At 48.5% G+C, this 24,755-nt stretch overlaps 1 protein-coding gene across 1 annotated transcript in view; it reads left to right on the forward strand.

Moving 5' to 3' along the window:
- The window catches only part of LOC119399929 (casein kinase I), a 31,356-nt gene extending 13,753 nt beyond the window's left edge, over window positions 1-17,603 (forward strand). Inside the window, exon 4 of the mRNA XM_037666824.2 lies at window positions 14,770-17,603. Within this exon, the coding sequence (XP_037522752.1) occupies window positions 14,770-14,799 (30 nt within the window). The 3' untranslated portion in view covers window positions 14,800-17,603. The remainder of the gene's footprint in view (window positions 1-14,769) is intronic.
- The last annotated feature ends 7,152 nt before the right edge of the window (window positions 17,604-24,755 follow it).

The following is a 24,755-nucleotide window of genomic DNA, read 5'->3' on the forward strand; positions in this document are numbered from 1 at the left end:
TGACCAACTACCGCGCCGACAAGCTGTGCGCACTGCTGCGCCAATATCAACCACAAAACGTCTTTAATTGTGACGAGACTGGACTTTTCTATAAGATGCTGCCCGACAAGACGTTAGCTTTGTCTGGCGAACCCTGTCATGGGGGGAAGCATAGCAAGGAGCGTCTAACAGTTGTTGTAGGAGGCAACATGACGGGGACGGAGAAACTTCCGCTCCTCGTAATAGGGAAGTCAAAGAATCCGAGATGTTTTAAAGGCGTCAAATCACTCCCTGTGTGGTATGAAGCAAATTCAAAGGCGTGGATTACGCAAAACCTCTTCGAGCAGTACCTTCGCAAGCTCGACCGCCGGTACGAACAGCAAAATCGCAAGGTGCTGATGTTCGTCGACAACTGCGGTGCCCATGGGCATATCGACAACTTGAAGGCTATGACAGTTGAGTTTTTGCCGCCTAACACGACAAGCGTGTTGCAGCCCATGGACCAGGGCGTGATCAAAAACTTGAAAGTTCATTACCGGTCGCGCCTCCTGAATCGTATGCTGTTATGCGTCGACAGTAACAAAAACTACGTCGTTGATGTTCTGACGGCCATCAGCATGTTGTCCGATGCCTGGAAGTCAGTGACTCAGGAAACGATCCACAACTGCTTCCGCCACGCAGGATTTATGACTGGGATTGAGGACAGTGCTACAGGCCAGAACCCCGCGGTTGAGAGTCCGCCTACCGCAGCAGCGGACATTTTGGACGACCTCCGTGCTAGCGGGGTCGATGTGGGGGCGGGTACGTTTGAAGAGTTTGCGAACATCGACAGTGCCGTTTTGCCTTGCGCAGAGTTGGACGATGACAAGATCGTCCGTCAAGTCTGCGAGCCGGCGCTGGCGGACAGTGACTCCGACGATGACGCGCCGCCCGCACCACAACCATCAAATGCGGACTTGGCGCAGGCCATATCGATGCTGTTGTCTGTCTACAGCGACGGCCAGACACTCGCAGAGGTACAGGCCGACGTGGTCGCGCGTAAGCGTGCGTGTGTGCAAACGCGCATAGACAGTTTTTTCGGGCGATCGGGCCAATAAAAGTGCTTTTTTTCGAGTGAATCCGTTTTTTCGGACTCCCGATTATTCGGACTTTTCGGCGGTTCCCGTCGAGTCCGAATAAACGGTCGGCGACTGTATGTCATCGGCCTTCGCCATGAACATAATTATCTGCTATCTCAAATAGCGAACGCAGATCAAACTCCTGTGTGGTTTGACTGCCCGGAAAACTACACAGTCGAACTGAAAGGCAAAAAGAGTGTCGCCGTGCGGACCACCGGCGCTGAGCGCCAACGCTGCACAGTGATGCTTTGTGTAACCGCGGACGGGCGGAAGCTACCTCCGTACGTCGTGTTGAAAAGAAAAAGGATTCCCAAGGAAGTGTTCCCCAAGGGAGTCATAGTTCGAGCCCAAGAAAAGGGGTGGATGAACGACGACTTGGTGCTGGACTGGGTGAAGTGTGTTTGGCAAAACCGACCGGGAGCGTTGTTGGCCAAACGGTCACTTTTAGTGCTGGACAGTTTCTGCGGTCACCTTACCGATAAGGTGAAGGAACAGCTGCGCAATGTCGGCACAGACATGGCCGTGATTCCGGGCGGCCTCACTGGAATGCTGCAGCCTTTGGACGTCAGCGTTAATCGACCTTTTAAGGTTGAATTCCGGAGGCTGTACACTGAATGGATGGCAAGCGGCAGCCATGAACAGACGCCGACCGGACGGCTGAAGAGGGCACCGCTTGCGACTGTTCTCGGTTGGATACTGTCGGCGTGGAGCTCAGTGTCGACGGACGTTGTGACCCGAAGCTTTAAAGTCACCGGTATGGGAGACCAGCGCTGGATAGGTGGCGCGCCGAAAAAGGGCACCTGGCGGGGAGTCGCGACATAACTCAGCCGCTCGCATGGCCTCCGCGCCGCCGGCTAATCTCGGAGGCAATGCCGCTCGCACTCAAACGACCGGCCGCACTGTACCGCGGTGAGCGCACGCGCGTGTGCCGTTCCCGTGCTTCATTTTGGCGCGAACACCTCGAGCAGCCATTGCGCCAATGATACTGCTCTATGGTTTAGAAAAAAAAATAACTTTGTCTGAAGGCTACTTTCTCAAGAAAGCATTGGAAAACGGAGACAAATCCTACAGAGCAGACTACGTCTGTGCATACGGCGTCAAAGAGACACTGCTGTGCCTTGATGGCGACTCCGTCCTCACCATTTTCTGATTGCGCCCTGGGATTTGTGTCAAGCTAGTGCAGGCTCACAGCCTCCATTGATAAGTACGTGCTGCGTCGATACCAGCTGCCCACTACTGCAGTAAAAAAAAAAAAAAGAGGCAAGGAGTATCTGCGTCAACGTTTTTCTGCCGTGGTATGTATGCCCAGCCTGCGGTATGTATGCACGCGGACGTTGATCAAGCAAACCACCGTGCTAGCAAAGCACGTATGGTGTCGCGCTGTTATGCTCGAGGGCGCGGGACAGATTCCCGGCCACGGTGGCCGCATTTCGATGGGGTTGAAATACAAAGAACACCCGCGTACTGAGATTTATGTGCACATTAAAGAACCCCAGGTTGTCAAAAATAATCCTGATTCCCACACTTTGGCGTGCCTCATTATCATACCTTGTTTGGCACGTAAAACGCTATAGCAAGTGTCTATGTTGATCAAACAGGTTTATTCTAAGCAGGCTAAGGCAAGCGAAAAAACTAACACAGTACGTTAGGCGAATTAAACGGCGAGTAAAAATCCAAGATATTTGACCCTTTTCTAGCGAGGCATATAATTGCGATGGCACTTCGCCGCGGAAGCCAATACACAAAGATGCTTTACCGCATCGGCTGACTCCAGTAAGCTAAGCTTCGAGTAGTCCGCTGATTTGTTCGTGACAACTCTGTCTGTAGCACAAGTAAAGTTCAACGGAGGCATCCATCGCGGGCGTATTTCTTATAACTTCGCAGCGGCTTCGGCGCGAACGTGCCCCCGTACACATCTCGTAGACAGACAGCTTTCCTTCTGCGTAACTGTTTGCAAATGATGCAGACTACCTGCCTATCGTATCATTCATTGCACGCGGTGGCATCAGAAATGAACTTGGTGGTGGTCAGACGAAAAAATTGTTACATATGTTGCATGCTGCATAATATGTACATTTTTTTACGACAAAACACCGATGAAATTCCTCTCGTTGGCCCCGGTTTCCACTGGTGGCCCTTACTATCGAATAAATCTAGCAGACATGCGCAATTCGGTTTAGAAATCAGCCCGACGCCACTAGACAGTAGAGCAAGAACATACTGTGCTCGCCTGACTGCCGGGATGCAACGCCGCATCCGTTCATACTCATACGTTTTAGAAGGAAAAACATAGAAGGATACGTCCTCCCTCATTTCTACGTATTGTGGCAGTTGAATGCGCAACAGTACCGCCAGCATCCTCTTGTTTTGTTTCGGCGATACGCGCCCGCATCGCCTCAACCAGTCGCCACTCTCGTCCGCGGGAGCGGCTGGAGTATGCGCACTTTGACCGCCAGGGCGGCTGCGGAAACTCCAGCGCTGGTTCCCTATATCCAACAGCTTGGATGGCGCTGAAGACGACTGCTTGTGGGAGGACAGTGCTCTGCAACACACCATCTCGGACACCGAGTCTGAGGATTCGTCGAGCGACGACGATTAAGCACATATGCTCTATGCTGCAATAAACGTTCTTCGTTCGCTAGCTGGTACGGTTTTTCTTTCGCTTCAAAAAAAAAATTGCACGTTGCGTGTATGGGCCGCACCCTGAAAATTGGCCCTCATTTCTTGAAAAAAAAGTGCGGCCCTTACACGCGTTTATACGGTAAGTACCTGCCGGGAATGTGGCATAACTACACACACATTGACGATCGACAGCTTGTACTCGAAAGACAAAACTTTATGCTTTCTCGCCGAACTAATTTTCGAAGTGATCGCTGTTAGAAACGCGCAACATACACTGCCGACGTTGACACTCGCGTTAAGGCTTGCGTCGCGTCTACTCGCATGCGATGCATTGACAGCAAAACATGCACAAGCCTAAAAAAGCCAGCAAAATCAGGTGCACACAACAGTGACACCTGGTGTCACGATGCGTAAGCGAAAAAAAAACAAAAAGGAAAAAAAAAACTTCGATCTGCCTTAGAGCGGCGTTAGGGGAGCTAGTGGCTTTAATCATCATCATTATCACGGTACACCGGATTGACTGCTCTAGCTCAATGCGCTTGCATGCGTTCCTCTCGTGATCGTCGCTTGCCTTTCGTTTTAGCAATTGCAAAAGTTACACATTATTTATCCGAATTTTCGGCAGATCTACTGCTCAAAATAATGAATGATGAGCATGGAAAATGCGTTACACCCAGGTGATTTGCCACAATGCCTTCATTACATGGAGGTAACAAATACATGGATTTCTATGGGGATGGAGTTGAAGAATGAAAAAAATTCGTTAAATAGAGGTTCGTTACATCCAAGTTGTACATGTATGTACATGTACAACTGTACATGTACATACATGTACAGTTGTTCACCTATTTTACGGATTTTTTCATCGCAGCTTCCATCTTCCACTTCCTGCCGTTTTTTGGATACAACTGTACATGTTTGTCTGGCCGTATGTATGGCTGTCGCGGATGACGTACAGGCTGTTTCACACTTGTGGGGGAAACTCGGAGCCCATTGCAATGCACTCAGCGTTTTCCCCTAGGTGTGAAACGTTGACCTTCAAAGGGTTAAACATGCTAATGGATGAAATGTAGTTGCAATGAATCCCCGAGCAAGCGTTATGGAGCGTAATGAACTTGAGCTGTAGTGGCTTGTCCTATGCCTATCGGTTGGTGCACAGTGCAATCACATTTTGTCGCAGAAAGGTTAACTGCACCCCTCAACATTCTGTGTGGCCAGTGCCACAATGCACCACAAAGGGTCTTTCGCCTTTTCGTGAACTGCAGACACCATTTGATCAGTGATTCAGACTTCGGCACGATTCTGGCACTGCCTTTCCTGGTAAGCGTTGGGAAAAGAACGAAGGTGTGATGGCAGCTACTGACGAACACTCCAGTTCAACTTTTCGCCCACAACCCGATCGCGATGAACATCTCCAGCCATCTGCTCACAGCATGTGTGACGTACCGCTGTTGCGAACAGACTGTGCTCTTTTAATAGGCAACAACCTAAGTGCGCGCATCGCTTTGCAGAAAAAAAACAGCTTGGTGTTCCTAAGTTGGCTCGACAGGTACTCGCGCAATCGTGCACAATCAGGAGCGGTGCGGTGGCCGTGGAACTTCGCTGCACCGACACTACCTCAATAAACCCGCACATGTAATGCAGCAAGCATAGCACTGTTGTAGGCGGACTGCACGCTTTTGATAGGAGACAACATAAATGCACCACCAGCCACTGCTGCTTTCTTGTGCATGTCTATTAGTAACCCTGCTTAGCTGTGTGCTAACAGCCAATTTGCAAATTCGCATCTCGTGATGAGCACGGAAAAATTATGGCTCTCTAACACGGCCGTGTCACAGTGCATGGTTGCGATACCAAGGAGCATTTCGCAACAGTGACTCGTGACACAAATGGTGGGAGTGGTTGACCCGTCTGGTTTTTCCCCGATGCATGTGTGCGCGTAAACAGTGCGCTGCTGTACGAAAATGTGTGCCCATCATTCCTAGTTAGTAGTGTGCAGCACATTGCCTACCAAGCTCACGCCATCACTGTTGGGAGGCTTGCTGTACTGTACACTCATGTTTGCCTTTGTGCCTACTTCGTTCCTGAAGCACTCTCACACCAAGAGGCAGCAGTGAAGAACTGCGCGGCACATTTGGGTTTTCGCCTATGAAAAGTGTGCACTACACTTACAACTGCACCAGGCCACACACTATATCGAACAGTTAACTGAAGATGCTTATAATATGGTTTTCAGTGGTTAAGTCGCATTGGCGCGTTTGCCATCTGCTGCCATCATGCCTCTGTGCATTTCTGGCGTGGCATCGCTGCACTCACAGCTCACGCCATGACAGTGGCCCCTTTGGGTTCTCAGAATGTTCACAGTAACGCTGTGGCATTGTGACAAAGCTGACTTAAGGGGGGACGCGCCTTTCGTATCGCGAAAAATGGCATAAAATCGTTTTTTTTTGAAAATCGCATTTTCAGTTTCTGTAGACCCTTTTCTATCAGATTCCAAAATATCTTCACCAAAAACCACGTAGAAGTGCTTTAAAAAATTTGTTACGCCTGCCACGGTGGCGAAAGTTATTGCGGAAATCGCAAAAAAACACTGATTTTCAAAAAATAATAGCTTCGCAACGGCGCCACCGTTCGCCGATATTTTGGTCTCGTCGGAACGAGCATTTCTCCGTCTTCGAATTCCCCGCCTCAGCTGGCTCCTCCCTTCGAAAACAAGCGCACAAAAAGCAAATGTCCGAAGGTCGTTTCGAGGCCTCCGATTGGCCGCGTCCGCCATGTTGCCCCAGCGCGCCTCGCCATTGGTCCGATGCGCGCTTCGGGGGATCGTCGGCTGCTGCCATGGCTGTTGCTTGCGCTTCGCGAGGTCACGGCTGTCGAAAGTCGCGGTCTTTATGACGCGTTCGCACTCGTTATGTGTTCACGGCTCGAAGTCGACGATCACGTAGAACTTAACTACGTTTTAGTTAGGAGCTGCAAGCGGAAGCCCGATCAGATTACGATGGCACGCCGCGCTCGTAGCGAACGTCGTAAGCGCGCGTCTCGGTCCAACCCTTTAGTTGACTCGTCGGATCAGCGGTTGGAGGTTCTGCTATCAACACTTCGTACGTAGTGACGAAGATAATCGCGGGACGACTCCTTGTACTCGCGAGCACGCATTACGTACTTTGAAACAAACATCGGGCACCGCGGCCGGCGCGTCTACTGCTCGGAGTCGTCGCTAGGCCTAACTCCGCTCACGGCGCCGGCGTGCGAGGCGAACCTCGAACTTTGCGGGCAAGAACAACGCGTTAGAGGAACCGCGGCAGTGTGCTTCTTCGTAAGCAACGCAGCGCATCGCCCGCCGGCTCCTCGGAACCACGGATGGTAATTTTACGCATCGGCAGCGGACCTCACAGCCAAGCTCGTCGCGCAGCGGCCGCGCGTCGGCGTCCCGAAATTCGAGACCAAACACGTTGCGCGCCGATTTTTCGTCGCCGCACCTAGGGATATTGCGCATCGTCACCGAATGCCGCGACCCAGAACATCGCGTGCAGATTTCCCGGACTCCGCGGCCGAGCACTTCCAGGTGAAATAAAGCACTGTTGATGCAATTTAGGCGCGCTTGGAGCCGTGCGTGGTATCGCCGCAAGCATTCATGAATCATCTGAAAAAAAAAAAAATATAAAAGCCTCGCAGATAACCGTGTTCGCCGCAACCGGGTGAATTGTGAAGCGCATCACAGTCGAGGTTTACAAGTGAGCTTGAGTGAAGCAGGGAGATGAATTTACATCTACCCAATTCGCGTCTTGAATAAACAGCTAAGGAATTTCTATTCCCCCAATGTTTTGGCCGTAATTGCCTGTTATTTAGGAGGAAGGGATAGGCTGTCATGACGAGAGCCACTCTTAGTATCCTATAAAAATTATTCAATGATCAATTGCAATAAAGACTAAGTGATAGCACGAATACAAAAAAGCTGGCAAAGCACCACAGCATATGGCCTAATCACATTACAATATAACGGGCAGCCGAAAAAAATTCTCTGCGCTTGAAAAAGGCTAATAATCGATCACTAGAGAAGATGGAAAGGCGGCAAAGAAAGAGAGTGCCAAAGGACACCTCCAGTTATGCTGCAGGATCATTTTAGAACTACATATGTGCTCAAAACTTTCAAACGTCGTTTTCTCAAAATGACTTTTTTGGCTAGTGAGGCTGCTTATCCCAACCATATCTCTGGAACCACTCATCGAATTTCCATAAGTCTTTTTTTATTATGTACTTGAATAAATTTCTGAGGGGGTGACAAGCCCATTTTTTCAATATATTGTGTCTGTTATTTATTATAGTTAATCAAAATTTGATTGATAATATCCTAATCACCAACACTAAAGTTTGATGGTCTGCTAAAACTTTTCAGCAAGGAAATTCAAAAAAAGGGCTCTGTTACCCCCTGAAGCATCAATCTGGGAATCATCACAGTTAATTTCACAGTTCCAGTACCTTTTGAAAGTTCTCCAGGCCTGGGATAAGAGAACCATGTGCATTATTCTGACATACTGCCATAACTTGAGAACCAGTGAACATAACTTCATGAAATTTTGTAATTCTTCTAATGCTTTTGCTTTGAGTCTATCATGAAAATTTCATTAAGATATCTCAATAAACAAAAAAGTTTGTATCCGAAGGTAGCCTCAGGGGAGACGCTCCTCGAAACAACTTTTTTTTTTTATTTTTTGCAATAGAGACTTTGAAAATTCTGTTATATGTATAGTTTTTCATGCAGATTTCAAATATGTCATTACTTTCCATGTAGCCGCTACAGTTGTTGAGTTATGTCATACACAATGGCAAAATGTTACACCTTTTGCGGGAACTCGTTTATGTACTAAACTTTCAGTAAAATCATTGTGTTGAATCTTATTAGACTCTTTGTAGACTGTAGAGTGCCAATATCTATCCAGATATTCCACAGAGATAATGGAACTAATAAAAAAAAATTGTACTCTGTAACTGATTATTTTCAGTCTCCTTTGAAACAGTAACCGAATATTTTCACAAGTAATGCTGATAGATATTGCAATTTCAAGTAGATATTTGCATTCTACATGTCTTGAAGAATACGTGTGCGAAGTTTCGTTACTATACAATAAATATAAGTTTATAAAAGGCTGCCTGCAAAACGTGAAATTGTCGAAAAAAATGAAAATGAGAAAAACAAGTTTGAAAGTTTGAAACGTTGGCATTTATCAGAAAAAACACTATTTACATCAAATTGGGCCACAATCCGCCTCCACGTGTGCGTGGACGAAAGCGTAGACTCGGGGCAATCGGAATTTTCACAACACAGTTCGAGGAATGCCGAAAGTCTGCGCTTTCCAGCCACCTCTCGGACGCCGAGCTTCCGTTCGTGGCAAGGGTGGCATGCCGAACCCGCCACAAGTGCCGTGAGCGCACCGATTTCGCAAAGCATCGCAAAGCAGGAGCACCTACAAGTCTAGGCTCACTCTCAAAGAATCAATCTTCTTTTGGGATGCACTGATAAATTCCACCACAGCGTCAATTTCACAACCACTGTCGCGGGGTTCGGTGTCGGCGTTAGGCCTATCCGATATCGGAGCGTCGGGGGCATCGTCCATCGCTGTCGCTTTGGGAATCGTCCGACGCCGTTTCCCTCTATACTTGTGGCGAGTCCTGAACTTTCAAACATCAGAACTGTGCTTTTTAGGGCTTGCCATGGCACGAAAATACAGAAGAAACGCAGAACAACTCGGTCGTGGCGTTTGAGGCTTCGTTCTTTTGCCGGGGAGATGGGAGGGAGGAGAGGGTGGAGCGCGCCGCCGTCCAATGGCGGCCTCGCGCTGCGTGCCGCAAAATTCAAAACGCTCGACGTACGCGTCGTTTTTATCGTTTTTTCTTTATTCTGCGTGAAGATACGAGACTAACCCCTGGTGTATTGTGGAGAGGACAGCTTTACGCTGCATGCGGGCAGGATTGCAAATGGCGGGCACCGCGTCATTTTCGCAACAGAAGGACGCAAACTACACCATTTTTTCGCAACTTTTGCGCATTTCTCGCGTCACCGCTTGTCACTTGGAAGCCTTTATAGATAATTTCTCATGAGAATTTGAGCTTGATATTTTCAGAAATAAAAGGTTATAGTCCAAGGATGACAATACAGTCGAACCCGTTTAAAACGAACTCGAAAGTGTCGCGAAAAGTGGTCGTTATATCAGTAGTTCGTTGTATATGGACTCTCCCTTAAAAACGCGCGCTTAGCGGCCAAGCCGTTTTTTTTTTCTTTGTGCACTTTTATTAAAGTGCTAACAACCCCTTCGGTGACAAGCTAAGCCTTTTCGCGTCGTGAAGCGATGCCCGCTGCGTGCTCACGAGTGAATTAACCGCCTTTGCAATGAGCTGACACCGTTTCACCGAAGCGCGGTACCGCGACATGGAGCCGATCGTCCCTGGCTAGTTGGCGTGCAGTGCATCGCCTACTCGGGTCGCGGAGTCACTGCCGTGCCGCTTGCTGTATGCTGTATGCGCGCGTTTGTACGTTCTTCGTGCTTACTTCACTCCGGACCGTGTACGGGTGCGGCGACTAGCCTCTTCGTTCAACACGGCGAAAACAAGCATTTTCCAAGCAACGCGCACTCTACGTCTCCGCGATGCTCTCGCGGCCCTGCACGACGATGCGCGGCGCACTTCAGTTGTCACCTAGTCAAACACGCTGTATATGCTCGCTGTCAGTGCATCGATGTTTCTCGGTGCCCGCGCCGCTCAACAACAGCGAGCTATTTTCGTTTCTACAAAGCGACGCGCACTTTAAAAAAAAAAAAGCAGTCTTGCACGACGCGGCGGCGGCGAACTTGCAAACGGCAGCATGGCGCCGTCAATCCGCAGCGTACGGCGTACGCCACATGCAAAGCCGAGTATCTACAGATGACTGTGATAAGGTTGTCGGCTATAAGGCATAATTTCACGTTCGACGGCCGCCACCTCGCCTTCGTTCTTTTCTGATGCTTATCTGCGAAGGCATCGCCGCAATCGCGCGGAAGTCGTAATCACCGATCGACCGGTCTCTGCCGTTACCAAAAAGACGGACGACATTTCGCGGCACATTGTGGCGTCGACGAGTTTAGGGACGCAGTGAACCTTTTTTGCGATGGAAAGCTATCGCGGTTATCACTTTTTGCATTTATGCCTTCTTGCGTTCCAATTAGGCATTGTTTGGTTCATCGCAGGCGGTCGTAGCTGCAGAGAACGGCGTCGGGAAAGGTTGCCCTGCGAAAGCTGACCGCAAGGCTTCATGCTGCCTACTGTTTTTTTTCCCCTCACTGTCATTCTATCATTGAAGAAATGCCTGGAAAGAGAGCGACCTCGCTCGCAGCATCCGAAATCTGCGTGCGGCGCTCGCCGATCTGGGTATCTTAATCGCGAGTAAACTGGAGCGGGGTACGCGCGAGCGCGCGCCCCTGTCACGCTTTAGAAGGCATGTCTTAACTTTTTTTTCGCTTCGTATGCGCCATGTTTTTACCGCGACCGTGTCCGAAGTGTTTGTTGTAAAAGTAGGAGGCTTTGAAAAATGTTCGCTATATCTGGACGCAGCTTCAATGGTTGTTAGCATAGGAAAATCGTAAGTGCACCCAAATATGGTCGTTATAACCGATAGATCGTTATATGTGGGATCGTTATAAGTGGGTTCGACTGTACAGCCGAAAAAAAAAACCCAGATTTTTTTCGGAAAACCGCGACTTTTCGACCCGCGTCTCCCCTTAAAATTCACAATGCTGCAAACGGACCGAATCACGACGTTCCGTATTCTGCGCTGCGCGTGCCTTGCGTTGAAGCTCGATTTGGTGTTTTTGCCATCGCTGCATGTCAAGTAGCAAGCATAAGTTGCCGTGGAGGCGGCAGCAGTAAACACAGCAAGCTCTTGATGGTCTTGCAAGAATCATTCAGAAAACAGGCATTACCAACACAGAGTGTCTTGCATGCAATCTCTATCAGCAAGAAACAAAGAGCTGCTTGTTTAGGATATTGTGGCGATATCCCCAACTCTAAAGAAGCTTTTTTGGGCTCTGTGAGGGATAAATTTTCAGTGAAAGCAACTGGCACAGGTGCATTTACCACAGATGAATGTGTTTTGTTGTTGTTTTTTCGGGACCAATATTTTTTGAAGCTGCTCGCAGTTACTAGGTGCACTGCAGTCAGCTCTATAAAATCGTGGGTAGATGTTCTGTGATGAAGCTAACTCACAAGACTTCTTTTGAGCCATTGCAAAGAGGCGATTCAAGTCCGTCGGACCGAAATTAATGTTCTTGCTTAATGCTGTGTGCAGTGTCACAAAACAAGAAATCTGGCCACCATAAACAAAGATAATATAACATAAACAAAGGTTATGTTGTTGCTTTGCATTTCTGCAGTTTTAGACTGATACCCCTTTTTTTTTGCGCGCGCAACAGCTTTCATTGTTGTGAGGTCAAATTGCCTAACGTCTTTCTTTCTTTTTTTTTTTTTTTTCAATCACGTAACAATGCTATATTGGAACCGAAATTTACTTCTGTGATCCTTTCTTTCGAAACGTGGACTATCTAGAAAGCCGTAAGTGTTTCCAAAAGACTCTTAGCAAGGTGCAGCAGTGCAGACTCTCCGAGGTTTTCTTGCCTGTACAGTCAAACCCCGCTTCAACGAAATTGACGGTGCTCGGAAAAATGTTCGTTGAAGCGAACATTTCATTGTAGTGAAATCGAAAAAAATATGGCTGACCTGAGCTAGTTGAACAGAGAAACTTTTATTTCCAAAATTCAAAAAGTGTCTGCTGCTTCCTTTGCATCCCCAGCAGCATCACAACGCGATTCTCATATATGCATGGCGACGCCACGTGGGACAGAATGCAGAAACGACGACTTCCGCGAACGAACGAAACAGAGGCACGGGCACGCAACACAAACTGCACAGTTGCACTAATACACTAACACTAGCTATTTGCCGACAACGGGGAGATGCAGGCGTGCTATCGCGGAGCGATGATTTACACCTTATTCTATGCTATTCTTATCCACCACTCACGGCTGGCTGATCCCGTTGATAACGCGGACGAATTATTGCTCCGACCAACGGTCGCACTGGCCAAGCGCGAAAAGTACGAAAAGCATTGGCATTGGAAAATGCATCATTCGGCAATTGCACCCCAGGGCTGCTCGCGTTGATAACGCGCATGTACCGTCGCTCTGACCACTAGCGAAGCACGAAAAGCATTGGAGAGGCATTGGAAAAGGAATCGTTCCGCGATTGTACCCCAGTGTGGACAACTGAGCCTTGGCTTCGGATTGTCTGTGACTAAGAAGCAACTCAAGCCAGTTGGGAAAGCAGGGCAGTCTGATCGCCGTCACTATCAAGCAATGTCGGCCCCCATGCTCAGTCAACAGTGGCGGTTTCTGGTGGTGCCAACATGCGATTTAGACTTTGAATTTGTATTTTTATGTTCTAAAATGCACCAAAATGTCCGAGATTGTGTTTATTGCACGGTAAATAAAATTTTTGAGCCCGGAATGGCATCGTCAAATTTCGTTGAAGCGGAACGGCAGCAGAAAAAGTGTTCGTTGTGTCGAGCATATTTATGCATTGACTCCTATGGACTGTCGATGGGGAACCGAGAATTATTCGTTGTACCGGAAATTTCGTTTAAGCGGAGTTCGACTGTAGTCGGTTACAGCTTTAGAAAGCAGTGGCATTCCTACATAAGCCTGCGCCAGTGGGGATGCAATCTAGACTGATGTTGTGAACCGGACAGCCGTTAACCCTGCCGATGAAGGATGTGAGCAGGACCACAGTAGAATCTCAGTGATATGAACCTCAGGGGGGAGAAAAAATATTCTTGTCATCCGAAATTTTCTATCTCCAAAAAACCAGCGAAATCCATTTTCAAGTCGTGCTATATGCATAAAACATTTATTTCCGTTGAAGAACTCGCATATGTCTTTCTGGGACATATACGAGCAGACCACACTCTAAGAAAAAAAGCGGGTATTTGGGGAGTATTTCTGCTACACAACAATAATCGTCATCTGGCTTGCTCGCGTTTCCTTTCTTGAAAACCCGGCTCTGGTCGCTTTCCTATCAAGAATGCTTTGTCACGCTGATAACGCGCGCGCCGTTCGTGATCGGCAGGTGCCGGGACCGCGGTGATAGTGCGAGGTGGATGACGATTATTGTTGTGTAGCAGAAATACTCCCCAAATACTCTATTTTTTTCTTAGAGTGCAATAGGGGACGGCGCAGCTGGCTGCCGCGAACACGCGCATCAGAGCTTTACGTGAGTGCCAACCCCCGCTCCACCATAGTCATAAGTGAACGACAGGAACGCCAAAACACTTCTTGCCCTTTTACGACATTGCCTTGAATCTACCGCTGCATTAGCTGCGCACCTTTGGAGCTGCGTAGTCGCTATCGATGATTGCGTCGATAGTGACCACGGTTTCGTGCGCGGTGGTTGCGCAAAGCAGCATCGCTTTGACTCGGTTGAGTGTTGGATGTGTGTACACTTCCAGAGTTCCATCAGTTTTGTCATCGCTATACATGATTGCGTCGACAGCGACTGCAGTTTCATGCGCTGTGGTTGCGACAAACAATAACCACAGTTCTGACTGTGCGCTGGCCGTGCGCGTGCTTCCGGAGCACGCTGCCCTCGGCCGTCGCTTGACGGTTTCGGTACCAAAGTTCGTATCACCCGTCAGACATGGAAAGGTGTTCGTAGCATCTGAATTTTGGCCCATTGGACACGATGGAATTCGGCCCGGGAGTTTTTCGAATTCGTATCGGACCAAAATTCACGTCAGCTGGGTTCGTATCACCGAAGTTCTACCGTATTTATTTAGTTTCGGAGACAATTGGCTGCCGCACTTCGGTCATCCGGGCAGGGCCTCACCTGCCCGCTTAAGTTGGACTCAACTATAGAAACCCGTGTTCGTAAACACCCAAAAGGTCTATAGACCGACATGTTGCAATATCTCGTTGCCAGACGGCACGACATCTAAGACATTGTTTGTTTGTTTTTCTCTCTTCTTTTACAGAGCGGCGTAGCAAAAGCATCGGACAGGTAGAGCAACGGCACCGCAAGCACTGATTGAGTCCTCCCCTGCCACATTTTTAATATTTTTTTTGTCTCCCTCCCCTCCCTGCCGCTTCTGCCCCCCTGATGTGGGGGGTCGAATGTCAAGGGCAGAGGTTGGGGGGGGGGGTGTGGGTTTACTGTTGCTGCTGCTGCTGCTCCTTCGTGCGGAACTGTTAACCATTTGACACTGCAAGGAGGAGAACAAGAAGGAGGCTTTGCTTGTCCAGTCAAGAAGAAGAGATGAGGAGGGGTTCACACACGGCAGTGATCCATCCGACTGGCCCATATCTCTGTCCGGTCCGTCATGCATCAACCTGCAAGGGAACAAGAAGTTGTGGCGGCTTGTGTTCTTCCCCAACCACTTCCTGCGTCGTCGTCGTCGTGCGTCTACTCATCGTGGCGTGCTGGCGAGCAGCGCCGTCGTCTGCTTTTTTGTGCGGGTTCGCTACTGCGACGATGCTGGACGACGGGACTCTGCGACGTTTGGGTATGGGGGGAGCTTTCTTTTGTGGCGGATGAGCCCTCCGCAAAAACCCTCTCTTTCTTTTCGTCGTCGTTCCTACATGGCAGATACGAGTCTCTGCGCTCACGCGTGCGTTTCCCCTTCTCCTCCCCCTCAGCCCTCACTTAATTCCTTGGCAGGGACAGCTGACACAGAAAGTGAACTTTTCAAATTGTTGCCCTTTGACCGTAAATCGTTCAACATTAAAAGGAAAAACAAGCAGCGTACCTCTAAGCAAGCGCAAAAACAACAGCTGGCCAGTTGCTTTTTTTCTTTGACGTTGCGATTCTTGCGTGTGCCTGCGCCAAGTTTGGTGTTGGCAGTATATTTTTTTTTATGTGGAGGGATGCGCCGTGGCTTCACTTCTCTCTAGATGTGTTCCTCAACGTTTGTTTTCTCCGGATCCTTCATAGGCTACTTGCCTAGAGAAAAAAAAATACCGAGTGACCCTGCTCCGTTGGAGTTCGATGAACACTTGCGAGGATATCTACTTCCAACGAGTGCATTTTTTTTTTTTTTTTCGTGCAGTGTTGTCGTTGTGCTTCTCGTCCCATCCCCCATGCCTTCTCACCTTCTCTGCACATTTTGTTTTAATTTGTTTTCTCTCCAGGCTCAGTGAATAGCCTTTATTTTTTCTAGTTGGGTTGGCATCAGTCACTTACCTAGAGCCGTCCCGACAACAGTGCGTAGAAACCGAAATCTCAGCAAATTAGTTTCCCAGTTTGTTTTAGGAAGGAAAAAAAGAAGCCTTGTTGGTCAGTGCTCTTGTGGACTTTCGTTTTAGGCATTGTCGAGAATGAGTCGTCATTCTGGGCAGCAAGGGGCGCACGGTAACTCAGGGGAATATGAAAGAAAATGTTTTGCTGCTCGCTCCGGCTCTCGTTGCAGCCGTCTGTAAATTACGTCGTGTGCATATGTATGACACAGGCGCGAGAGGGCTCTGTGCACGACACGCGCACCAAAGCGAAGCAAGTGTTCACAGCTAAATGGGGGAGTGTCGGTGAAGGAGTTGGGGATTGCGGGAGCTACGTTTTCTTTTTTGAAAAGCCGCGCAGTGGGCGACGCTTTCACCGTTCTGTTTGTCTCGCGTATGTTTCATTTTAGTTTCGGTGTCGCTTGGAGAGCTGCGTCCTGTTTTCGTCTCTGTGATGACAGCGGATATCCCCACGTCCCTAGCCTCACGACATCCCCACCCTCCCAATCCCTCCCCCTTCGTACAAAGAAGTGTGTGCAACTCGTTGGATGCTTAGGGAAAAAAATGCACGGGCCGCCAAGATCTCCGTCTGGCTAGTAGCTGTGCCCGATCATACACTTGTATATTATTTTCCTTTATTTTTTGCCTGTTGAGTGTACCTCCGGTGCTTTCCGGCACGACACCTCTTGGCCGACATGCTCTTGCTTTCCTCTTCACCGTGTTAGAGGGCGCAGCTTGACGTCGCTTGTTTTAAAGAGTACGGCTTCTGTTAACCGCGAACCAGGGGAGGAGTAGGAGGGAAGTTTTGTCGGCGCGACGCCTGTTGAACCATGCAGCACCACTCAACTCTTGCGGTGTCCCGGTCATTGTACGAGATGTTCAGGAAACGTCGGTTGCCGTAACTCGTGTAATTCGGTGTTTAGGGAGTCAGAACCGTTTTTTTTTTTCTTTTTTTTTTTTCAATCCCAGTGTAGCATTCTCGGTTCCCTTTACACCCCGCTTCACACCTGACTGGTCCCCCCCCTCCTCTGCTCCCAATCACCACCCCTCTGTTGTTCATGACATGCGGCATAGGCTCGGTAAAAGAGCATGCAAAACTCGTTATCGTCTGGTGTGGAGAACATGAACGACAGACAAGTTGTCTGTAGTCTCGTGTGCGGCGGTGTACGGTTGCCAGAATGAATGTCTTTACGGGAGGAGGTGGCCGCCAAGACATGGACTGAATATAGGCTTTTTCATTATTTTTTTGTAGGAATGGAAATGACTTTGTAAAGCACTAAGAAGAAACAAGGAGAAAAAAAAAGTGATTACCCGTGCTGCGTATGTGAGAATGCTTGTTTTGAGTGTGTGGTGGAGTGAGTGTTAAAAAGAAAACAAACAAAAAATTGACTGGTTCAGAGTGCGTGGAACGTGTGTATGTATTGCGGTGTTAAGCTTGTGGAATTTGAAGTCAGGTTTCTGTTTTAACATTTTTATATACATAGTATGCCGAAGAAAAAAAAAGGACTTGAACGAAGAAACAAAGAAAAATGATGCTTTGTTTGACTCTGTCTAAAACTGAGTAAATAAATATATTGAATGTATTAAAACTTCGAAATGTGGTTCTGTGTTCATGCATGCGACAAGGCAAGAGGTGTCTGCATGTGGCTTTGTGATCACTTGCAGTGGTGTCGTCCAGGATAGCGAGGTATCCACTGTGTTAAATACTAAAAAAAAATTGCAGCATATCCACGAAGTGAATGATGATGGAGCTTGCTCCAGAGGTTAAATCTGGTAAACTGTGAATGCTCTGTACATCTGCTCAATCATATAATGAAGCGTTTTGAGATTTGTTGTGGGGTGATTGTATACACATTATATACACACTGTTTATAATTTACATATCGATGCACCATATACATAAATTTGCGTAGTGATGCAGTATATACATTTTCAAGAGCTTGTTTGCGGATCAGATAAGCTCGGGGGAACGTTTCCCTAATGGCTTCTGCTTCGCGGGCTCTCGGCTCGGGGTCCGCTTGTCTGCGGCCTCGCGGGCCCGTGCCGCCTCCGGGTCCGGTTGTCGACGAGCCCGTTTAGCTTCGGCATCGCGAGTCCTCGCTGCTGCCGCCCCCTTGGTGCTGGTAGGGGCTTGCTGTCGGCGCTGGCGTCTCTCCGGACTCGTCAGCTATCATTGCAAGGTCTTGTGGCGGCGAGCCCGCGTTGCTGCTGCCTTGGCTTCGGCTTCTCTGCGTGCTCCGCCGAGCACGCGCAGCGTACACTGCGGGAGGGACGAGAGACAACCCCCCAGCAAAAGGAGCAAGCTCCTGAAAGTTGGAGAACCTTATAGTTGCATGCAGTGGCTGCAGGAAATTGACCCTGCAAAAGTGTTAACTGTGCTTTCATACCTAGTAGCCTCGACCGCAATCGAGCGGAACTTTTTTTTTTTTTTATGGCAGAGCTGTATATGGCTAGGCGAAAGAAAAATTAGGCCATCCTATGCATACCTGCCAAGTATCCCGGATTACCGGAAGCGGCGCCACGGCGCAGTCGATTCACGCATTCTGCTCCTTGTGTGTATTCTTTAGGAAAGCTACGCAATGCCCAGCTGTTGCGTATGGTTGCGTATACCCGGTGCTAATCGCGTGCACTGCGGAAAGTACCGGGTGTCACTTTTCATATGTACGTACACGTTCGCTTCATTGCTGATCACTAATGCATGGTATTTGCATGCGAAGCTCTCGGATGTGCGCTGTTGCCTAGACTCATTGTGTCAACTCAGAACACACGTGAACTTTTGTTTTTGGCGTCTGACGCGCCGTACACTGCGCCGAAGGCATCGTACGTTTTTAGAGGCTGTGTCGTTCAACGAAAGGGCAATAAACTTATGTTGTTATCGGACTACGCGATGTATGTATTGTGCGGTGTGCGCGCGCTGCGTGCTTGCGTGCGTACTGGAATTACAAACTTTTATAGGCCTGACTGGCTGCCCAGGCGGCGCTGCGAAAACGGTGCTAAAAAGCGCCCCCTACGATAAGTTCTTCGGTTTCGCGTAGTCAGACTGGCGGCCGCATGCAGCACTAAGCCAGGCCCCGGAAACACGGCCGGGCTAGACCGCACGCGCGCGCTCGCTTCTTACGGCCTTCGCATCGGGTGTAGTACATACCTCTCGCCGCTGCTTTGAGGGGGGCGCTGCGACCCTGACCCTCCTGGAAATGGAAATATATTTAGAGCAAAAATCCATCATCAATCCACATTGTGCAATGTGGATTGATGGTATTCAATGATCACGAAGACCATGCGGTCTTCATACAGGGCCAAAAAATACCGAGGGTAAGCGAGTACAAGTACCTCGGAGTATGGGTAAATGAGGGGGATAGATATATGGAGGTACAAGAGAAAGCAGTGGTAGCAAAGGGAAAGAGGAATGCTGCAATTATGAAGCACAGAGCTTTATGGGGATACAATAGGTACGAGGTGCTTCGAGGGCTGTGGAAGGGTGTGATGGTCCCGGGGCTTACATTTGGGAACTCAGTGGTTTGCATGAAGTCAGAGGTACAATCAGGATTGGATGTAAATCAAAGGACGGTGGGCCGCCTCGCGTTGGGCGCTCACGGGAAGACGACAATTGAGGCTGTAAAGGGTGATATGGGATGGACAGGCTTTGAAGTGAGGGAAGCTCAGAGCAAAATGAGATTCGAAGAGAGGCTGAGGAAAATGAAGAAGAGTAGATGGGCAGACAAGGTTTTCAGGTATTTGTATAGAAAAAGCGTTGACACGCAGTGGAGAAAGAGAACTAGGAGGCTCACCAGTAAATATACGGCTAGCAGGGCGGGCGATATGGCAACAGGGAGCATTAAGCGGAAGGTCAGGGAGGCGGAGAGGACTTATTGGATGACAGCGATGGGAAAGAAGCCGGCTCTGAGTAACTACCGAAAGGGAAAAAACGAAATAAGGAGGGAAAGGTTTTATGATAACTCAAGGGGAAGCGCTTTACTGTTTGAAGCAAGGTCGGGCTGCCTTAGAACGCGAAGCTATAAAGCGAGATTCAGTAACGAAGACGAACACTGTACATGCTGCGGGGGAACTAGGGAAACGATGGAACATGTACTGATTGAATGTGGCGATATTCACCCAGGTATACGTGTGGGCACGAGTCTACAGGAAGCCTTGGGTTTTAGGGACAACAATGGAAAGCTGAACACGTCCGCGATAGAAATAAGTAAGAGACGGTTAGAGTATTGGTGGCAGAAGAGTAGAGATAAAGTACAAAAATAAATAAGGGGGGGGGGGGGAATAAGGTCATTCTGCCTTAAGAGGCAGAGAGATAGACCGTGAATTTATAAATATTTTTGGTATAATAAGATAGATTTAATCAATGTAGACAAGGTATTAGGCCAGCATGAAACAAGGAAGTTTTTCCTTTTTCTTCGAGCATGGTGGCAGACATGTCACCGCCCCGTTATAAAGGGGACGCTCATAGCATCCATCCATCCATCCATCCTCCGCCGCTCCGTGCAGCTGGTGCAGCGCGCGCAACGCCGGCGCATGAGTTCGGGCGCGCTTCTTCACTCACCGCGCGTTGAAAAACAAGTTGCCTAATCGTTGAAGACGCACAAATGGTTTATTCTGACTTCTTATATGCGCAATGTGCATCGAGCTTAAGCTTATCGAAAAACGTATAAATGCAAGAGCAGGGAGTACAGCGCTCCGCCATCAAACGTGTAAACATTCTGAGGTCTGGAAATAAATATTTATTGCTCGTAAGCACTCGCAAATAGTTGAACGCTTTCAAGTGAAAACTTTGCCGGACTTCACAAATATCTCGTTCACAACCTAAAATGCTTCCTAGTCGGCTTGTGTGCGTAGGTGGAAGGCTTGTCGTTCGCGTCAGTCAGTTGGTTTGTGTGATTGACGAGGAGAATTCTTAGGAATTTTTCGGCTATGAGATCTGCGGATCGTCGGGATTGGCTGTCGTCAACGCCTTCAGGGCAACTTAAGATGGGAGCGCGTTGCAAGTAGGGCTGGACTGCTGTTTCCAAAACTCCTAGCACATTCCTGCGAGGCAGGTTTTCAGAGGCCTTATCGAAAAAGACCACTATCTTGTCCAAAAGAGCTAGAAACTCAGGCCTCGGGTTGTGTAGTTCGTTCCTGTCTTGTGCTCCCAGTAGCTTGTACAGCTGATGCTGCCTGTTGTTGGTCGTCAGTAGCGCAGTGCAAGAGTCAAATCCGAGGTCTGTAATAATAATAAGCGACGAGGAGAGTCTGAAAAGTGCGAGCGATTTGAGCGGTTGTGCGTTTTAGCGGTGCGATTAGAGCGGTTGTGCGTTGTTAGCAGTGCGATTTGAGCGAATATGCGTATGCGACTTTGTGTTATGAGTTTTGCGTTGTAACCAAGTTGTTGATAATTAAATGTAAACTTCTTTTTCCCTTTTAACTGTGTGTCGGGCGTTGCGTTTTCTATTGTGTCTTATTTTACGGCCCAGCCATCCTGACGCTAACAAAAGGAACGCAAAAGAGCTCGGAGTCCCTGGAATTAATGTTTCCAGGTGGTGTTAACACCAGGTACCACTCTCGGGGCGTGCCGTCCGAAGGGGTTATTCAGCAGCAAGAGGATCCTCTCTTTTTTTTTTTTTTTACTTTCTTTCTCCCTATACGCAGTTATTTTCAACCATTAGACATACAACTCACGTACGTGTTTCAAAGAGCTGTCAAGCTGCAGACCGCAGCATTTAGCCCTGAAAACCACTCCAAATGTATTTGGAAAAATAAATAAATAGAAAATAGCTAGCGAAGGGAAGGCGAGCTCTCTTAATTGCGGCCTCATTGTCCAACGAGACCAAGGGCCAAAGGTATTTGGTGCTCCCTGCTTGCAGAACAGGTGCAGCGTTGTTTATCTCTCTCTCTGATCGTTGCCAGTGCTTTATGACTCCTGCATTATGCCTCATGATGGTTAGCGCAAACGCAACACGGACGAAAAGAAGAAAAAACGACGACACAATTGAGCGCTATCTAACAACTTAATCTTTATTGGAAAAATCACAAATATATATGTCTAAGAAAGAGAACTGCGTGAGCTGCCCTTCTATCGCTTTGATTGGTGAGGAAGTGTCTTTCCTGGAAAGGGCGTAGTTTGTTAGCATACACGTTTTTATCTGTCAATTATCTTTGGCGCATGTGCGGGTTTGTTGTTTTTTCTCTTTCTTATACATATATATTTGTGATTTTTCCAATAAACATTCAGTTGTTAGATAGCGCTTGTGTCGTCGTTTTTCCTTCTTTTCGTCCGTGTTGCGTTTGCGCTAACCATCGTGAGCAATTTCCAACTCGCCCAATTCGCTACCCTCCTGCATTATGCCTCGTTAGCCGATTCTTCCGCAGTTTTACTGAGTTTAAGCTTGTATTATCCACGAGCACATGCATACCGACATTATGCGGAGAGCCGTCTGATAACATTAGTTTTTTTTTAAAGGAGACGATCCTCCCTCTACCCCTGACTTCTTGAATAATCCCCCTCCCCTTTCTCCGTCGAGAACCCCCCTTCCGCGGTTTCACATCGAGCAACGCTCTTGTGCCGTGTGCGCGGCGCAGCAGATACACGGTCTAAAGTCCCTCAATAAATTCAAAAGTATCGAAAAGCTTTCATGAAGCCGACGGCGCCCGCGATAGGCTGATCTGTGACACGTGACCTTGCCCCGCCATGAAGGTTCCCGCGCCCCGGGAGGAGAGCGCTCGCTTCGCCTGTTCCGCTATGCACGTTGTGCGGTGATTTCGTTCTGGAAAGTCCGATATGCCTTGTTGCTGCGCGTTTGGGTGCCGAAACCGGACGGAAGACGGCAAGAAGTTATTTTGCATCCCGCGGGGCAAACAGAACCTAACCAGAAGAAAAGTGTGGTTGCACAGAATTGGACGGAAAGACTTCGAACCGTCGGCCACTGCACGACTATGCGAGGTAAGTAACGCGACACAAAGGCGCAAGAAAAAGCATACGCGTGCATGTGCCGAGCTGCAATAGCATTTTATTCGTGCGCGCTGGTTTTGATGGCCCACATTTGTCGAGATTATTCATTCTAGTGCTTTATGAACCCGCTGACGTAGGTCATGCAGTACGAACCTAGCATGCAAGTAAATAAATCGAGGGAAGCGCACTAACTCGCCGACAGATATCCGCATTGTGTTGCACGCGATCAAAATTTGTCCGCCGCCGTGGTATGACAGTTACTGCGGTTACGGTGCTCGGCTGCTGACCGGAAAGACGCGGTTCGATCCCGGCCTCGGCGGTCGCATTTTCGATGGAGGCGAAAATGCTAGAGGCTCGTGTACGGCGCGTATTCAGTGCACGTAATAGAATCCCAGGTAGTCGCGAAATTACAGGAGCAGTCCCCTACGGCGTGCCTCTTACTCATATCGTGGTTTTGGCACGTAAAACCCCAGCAATTATTATTATTGTTATAGCGATAAAAGTTCATAAATTTCGGCAGTGAGTTCTACTGTTAGACTTTTCTATCTCTGCGCGCGTTGTTAACTTCGTTTTACAACATGTTGAGAAAGTCGTTTCCAAATGCAATGTAATACGAGCGCGAATAAACGAGATGTAAACATGCCAAATGTAGGCGATGAAACATTTTTTCCGCTCTCTTTTTCAATGTTTATTTGAAATAAAGGCACAGCTTTAGCATTTTGGGGACTTATTTCGGCCTTCATTACAGTCAGGCATCAGTAGCTTTTATTTCCTAGCATGTGCAGATATTTTTCCACCAGCTGAATGCCGTGCTTTAACCTGGGCGTCGTCTGCTACAGGAACTTTCTAGGTGGCGCGCGCGGCAGATGTCGCTACCTTAAAAATTATGGAGGGACCTTAGCACGGTCAGGGTCGCAGCGCCCCTACCGCCGACGGGCGGCGAAACATACTGAGAAACTCTCCCATTGCTTTCGCGACGGGTGAGAAGGCCGTAAGGAAAGGAGCGCGCGTGCGGTCTAGCCCGGCCGTGCCGGAAAGTCTCAAGTTCCAGCGATCGCCGTAGAGGGCGAAAAAATCAACCGCGGCGCGTTCCGGCTTTGAACACCGGGAGTGGATCTACTAACTTCTGTGTTAGGGTCGCATGGGCGCCGCCATTCGCTCTATTGGGATGGATGGATGCTATGAGCGTCCCCTTTATAACGGGGCGGTGACATGTCTGCCACCAGGCTCGAAGGCGAAAAAAAGAAAGAAAAAAAAAATAAACTTCCTTGTTTCATGTTGTCCTAATGCCTTATCTACATTGATTAAATCTACGTTATTATACCAAAAAATATAAATTCACGGTCCATCTCTCTGCCTCTTAAGGCAGAATGACCTTTTTTTTTCCCAGTTATTTATTTTTGTACTTTATCTCTACTTTTCTGCCACCAATACTCTAACCGTCTCTTACTTATTTCTATCGCGGACGTGTTCAGCTTTCCATTGTTGTCCCTAAAACCCAAGGCTTCATGTAGACTCGTGCCCACACGTATACCTGGGTGAATATCGCCACATTCAATCAGTACATGTTCCATCGTTTCCTTAGTTCCCCCGCAGCATGTACATTGTTCTTCTTCGTTACTGAATTTCGCTTTATAACTACGCGTTCTAAGGCAGCCCGACCTTGCTTCAAACAGTAAAGCGCTTCCCCTTGAATTATCATAAAACCTTTCCCTCCTTATTTCGTTTTTTCCTTTTCGGTAGTTACTAAGAGCCGGCTTCTTTTCCATCGCTGTCATCCAATAAGTCCTCTCCGCCTCTCTGACCTTC

Source organism: Rhipicephalus sanguineus, chromosome 7 (genome assembly GCF_013339695.2).
Source record: "Rhipicephalus sanguineus isolate Rsan-2018 chromosome 7, BIME_Rsan_1.4, whole genome shotgun sequence".
NCBI classification, from domain to species: Eukaryota; Metazoa; Arthropoda; class Arachnida; order Ixodida; family Ixodidae; genus Rhipicephalus; species Rhipicephalus sanguineus.